Genomic DNA, 4777 nt, shown 5'->3' with positions numbered 1-4777 from the left:
ATATATATATATATATACCGTACCTATACATAAGAAAGAGGGTAATTTATGCATACAGGAGCAGCAGCAGCAACAAAAGGATTATTAATAAGACATAAAAATATATAATTTAGTCAATATTAATAAAAAAGGATAAACAAAGCTGAAAAAAATGTGCATAACTCTCCAAACCCTAAACCCTAAACCCTAAACCCTAAACCCTAAAAAGCAGAACACAAGACCAACGGGGAGGGGGGCCCCCCTGGGGGCCCCCCTTGCAGTAGATATATTGAATGAATATTATGTTTAATTCTTTTTTAATTAATAAAAATAAATTAAATTATTATTTTAAGGAAATAAATTATATTTATTTCTTTTTTCTTTCGTATTTATTTAGATATATGCTGCTGCTGCTGCCGTTGTTGCTGCTGCTGCTCCTGCTGCTGCTACTGCCGTTGTTGCTGCTGCTACACACCGACCGTTCGTGCGGCTGTCTGCATGCAACGAATTAAGTTATTTATTTATTTATTTATTTATTTTATTTTTAATTATAAATTAATTAAATAAATTAAAATAAAAAGTTGCAATAATAACAAAAAAAATGTCCTCTACTACACTAAGCAGGGAGCAGCAGCTGCAGCTGCAGCAGCAGCAGCAACAGCAGCAGCAGCAGCAGCAGCAGCAAGCTGTGCTCTCCTATAACAAGACAAACACAGTTCTTCTTATTATTATTTACATTTAAATTAAATAAATATAAATAAAAAATAAAATAAAATAAATAAACAAATAAATAAATTAAATAAATAAATAAATAAATAAATAAATAAATAAAATAAATAAAAAAAAAGGTAAAAAGACAAAATATAAAATCTACACGTACATACAACTTGTACATATATGCATATATATAAATAAATAAATAAAAAAATAAATAAATAAATAAATATATGTATATATTATTTATTTATTTATTTATTTAATTTTATTTATTTGTATGTTTTTTTATATATTTAAATTGTTGTTTCTTTTTGCTGTTATTTACTTCCTCTGTCTCCTCTCTCCCCTCATTAACATTTATCTCTTGCTGCTGCTGCTGCTGCTGCTGCTGCTGCTGCTTCCTCTGTGCATGCACTATTCCTTCTGCTGCACCACCACCTGCTGCTGCTGCACCACCACCTGCTGCTGCTGCACCACCCCCACCACCATCAGCAGCAGCATCAGCAGCATCAGCAGTATCAGCAGCAGCAGCAGCAGCAGCAGAAGGAGAAGAGGGAGAAGTAGGTACAAATATATTATTATAATAAAGAATAGGGTCAGCATAAATAGGTAAATGTTCAATAAATAATAAATTAATTCCTTTAATTATATATAAATATCCTTTTTTTCCCCAATTACCCCATGAGTTTATTATACGCCAATAAGGAATATATTTGTCTCCTTTCTTATGCCAGCCCCAACCTACTATTGTTAATGCATGCTCTACCTACATATACATATACATATATACGTATACGTATACGTATATATACGTACGTAAATACGTACATATACATATACATATACATATATAAATAAATATTATATTATTATTTAGTTAATTTAATTAGTTAATATATTAGGTAATTAGTTAATTAACTAATTAGTTAATTAATTTAATTAATTAATTAATTAATTAATTAATTAATTAATTAATTAACTTACTCTTTGCCATACCCAATTGTCTCCTTTTTCTTGTAAATTATTATAAGGAGACACAAATACACCCTCCCCCTTATATGTAAGAAATTCCTCTGTATATATATACATATAAATAAATATATAAATAAATATATATTAATTAATTAATTAATTAATTAATTAGTTTAATTAGTTTATTTATTTATTTATTTATTTATTTATTTATTACTAGTAATAAAAAAAGACATAAAAGATACATATATAGACAGAGACAAGGAGACAGATAAAAGAAAAAAAAGAAAAGAAAAAGGGAGAGACAGGGAAAGGGATATAATAAGGAGACAAATAAATAAATAAATAAATAAATATAAATAAATAAATAAATAAATATAAATAAATAAATAATGTATATTTACTTGAAGGCTGAATAGAGACAACAATAGGCCCTTTTTGCCATATTTCTTGTTGCATGCATGCAACGCATGCAGCCCCAAAAAAAAAAGTATTTTTTTTTTGGGGCTTTTTTTGTATAAAATTAATAAAATTATATTTATTTAATTTAATTAAATAATTGCATGCATAAGGTAATTTATTTTTTATTGGTTTATTTATACATTTATATATATTTTTCCCTATTTGTCCCCCTAAATCATAACATTCTTGTTCTTTATTAGATAAATAAGAAGAATATAATAACCCCTGTATACATATACACATTACATATATATATATATATATGTATATACATATACTAATTTATTTATTTAATTAATTAATTAACTAATTACCTGTTCTTTTTGTTGTCTATACTGTTGTATACATTCCTCTATCCTTACTCTAATTAATTAACTAAATATAAATAAATAAATAAATAAATAAATAAATAAATAAATAAATATAAGTAATTACCTTCTTCCCTCTCCTCCCTCTACTGTTTTATACTGTCCCTATATTAATTAATTAATTAATTAATTAATTAATTAATTAATTAATTAATTAATTACCTTTCTTTTTTCTCCCCTATACTGCTGTATACACTGCTCTGTCCCTATAGACTAACTAACTAACTAACTAACTAAATAAATAAATAAATAAATAAATAAATAAATAAATTACCTTTCTTTTTTCTTGTCTATATTGTTGTATACATTGCTCTGTCCCTATAGACTAAATAACTAAATAAATAAATAAATAAATAAATAAATAAATAAATTACCTGTTCTTTTTCTTGTCTATATTGTTGTATACATTGCTCTGTCCTTATTCCTTTTTGTTGTATAAAAAGAAGAGATAAGAAGACATAACCACCAGCACATCCTTGGTTATATACTGTGCATGCAGTTGTCTGCATGCATGCATGCATGCATGCATAAGTAATTAATTAATTATTTAATTAATTAATTATATTAATTAATTAATTAATTAATTTAATTAATTTGTTTAGTTATTTATTGGTTATTTACTTTTTTTTTCCTTTATTTATATATGTATATTTTATCTGTGTATTATTAATGTAATAAGTACTAGTATAAATATAAATAATAAATATATTTATTTATTTATTTATTTATTTATTTATTTATTTATTTATTTATTTATTAATAAAAAGAATAAAAATATTTATTTACCTGCATAGGGCTAACTATTAATTTACCAAAGACATCAGGATTATCTGCATAACGAATCCATAACCTATAACACACAAACCCTAAACCCTAAACCCTAAACCCTAAACCCTAAACCCTAAACCCTAAAGTTGTTGGAGGGAAGATAAGAGATTAGAATTACAAAGGGTGTATATAGATGCAACTCAACCAACTCCTGCTGCTGCTACTGCTGCTGCTGCTGCTGCTACTGCTGCTGCTGCTGCTGCTACTGCTGCTGCTGCTGCTGCTGTTGCTGCTGCTGCTGCTGCTGTTGCTGCTGCTGCTGCTACCTGGAGGTAAGCATGGTGCTAACTGCAGCAGAGTAACAAGAGCCACAGTCTCCTTGATCAGCAGGAGGAGACACTACGGATTGTCTATGACCTAACTGTACATAAATAAACAAATAAATAAATAAATTAATTAATTAATTAATTAATTAATTAATTAATTATATATTTAATTATATATTTAACATTATCTATATTATTATTAATTGTTATTAATTTTATTATTAATATAAATAATAATAATATAAATAACAATATAAATAATAATATATATTATAAATAAATAAATAAATATATAAATAAATAAATAAATAAATAAATAAATAAATAAATAAATACCCTTAAGTATACATGATCAGGGTTACTCCAATCAAAGTCCATCAGTCTCCTCCATATGGGATCGTCTCCTCCCCTCTTGGGATCGTCTCCTCCCGGCCTGGGATCGTCTCCTCCCCTCCTGGGATCGTCTCCTCCCAGCGTGGGATCGTCTCCTCCCCACTCGGGATCGTCTTCTCCCCACCTAGGAACGTTTTCTCCATACCCTCTAAGGATCCCCTTTAGGTGCTGAGGAGGAGGAGAACTATTTGCTGCTGCTCCTGCTCCTGCTGCTGCTGCTGCTGCTCCTGCTGCTGCTGCTGCTGCTGCTGCTTCTGCTGCTGCCTCTTCGATGGTTTGCAGCTTCACACCATCTATCTCAGGTACTGCACACAGCAAACCCTAAACCCTAAACCCTAATAAACCCTAATAAACCCTAATAAACCCTAATAAACCCTAATAAACCCTAATAAACCCTACCTCCTTGTTGGTTATGTATATTCTTTTGTTGTATAATGATTTGTTTAATATTAGGATAAAGAAGATGTTGTGCATGCATGCTATTTGCATGCAAAAAATTAATGGGGCTTTCTCTTATTGTAGGTATTTTATTTGTTGGTTTATTTATTTCTTCCCCTACTTTTATACCATAAAAACAATAACGACGTTCTTTTTTTTTATTCTTTTTTTCCTCTACTCCTGCTGCTGCTGCTACTGCTGCTCCTGCTCGTGCTGCTGCTGCTGCTTCTGCTGCTGCTGATGATATATCTGTTGCTGCTGCTGATGCTGATTCTGCTTCTGCTGTACCAACAAACATATACAAATATATATTATATACTTATTTATTATATATTATATATATAATTATTATAT

The 4777-nt window shown here is 28.7% G+C and overlaps 1 protein-coding gene across 1 annotated transcript; it reads right to left on the bottom strand.

Moving 5' to 3' along the window:
* Window positions 1-3301: 3301 nt before the first annotated feature.
* Window positions 3302-4705, bottom strand: EMWEY_00056830 (hypothetical protein; the record flags this gene model as incomplete). The annotated part of the gene is made up of 3 exons (XM_013480504.1): window positions 3302-3348; window positions 3955-4290; window positions 4553-4705. Coding segments are annotated over 3 exons (536 nt in total), but the record flags the coding sequence as incomplete, so codon positions are not given.
* Window positions 4706-4777: the final 72 nt, after the last annotated feature.

Source organism: Eimeria maxima, genomic scaffold, assembly GCF_000499605.1.
Source record: "Eimeria maxima Weybridge genomic scaffold, Emw_scaff2007, whole genome shotgun sequence".
NCBI lineage: Eukaryota > Apicomplexa > Conoidasida > Eucoccidiorida > Eimeriidae > Eimeria > Eimeria maxima.
Note: the sequence above shows the minus strand (reverse complement) of the source record. Positions and strands in the feature narration are given on the sequence as shown.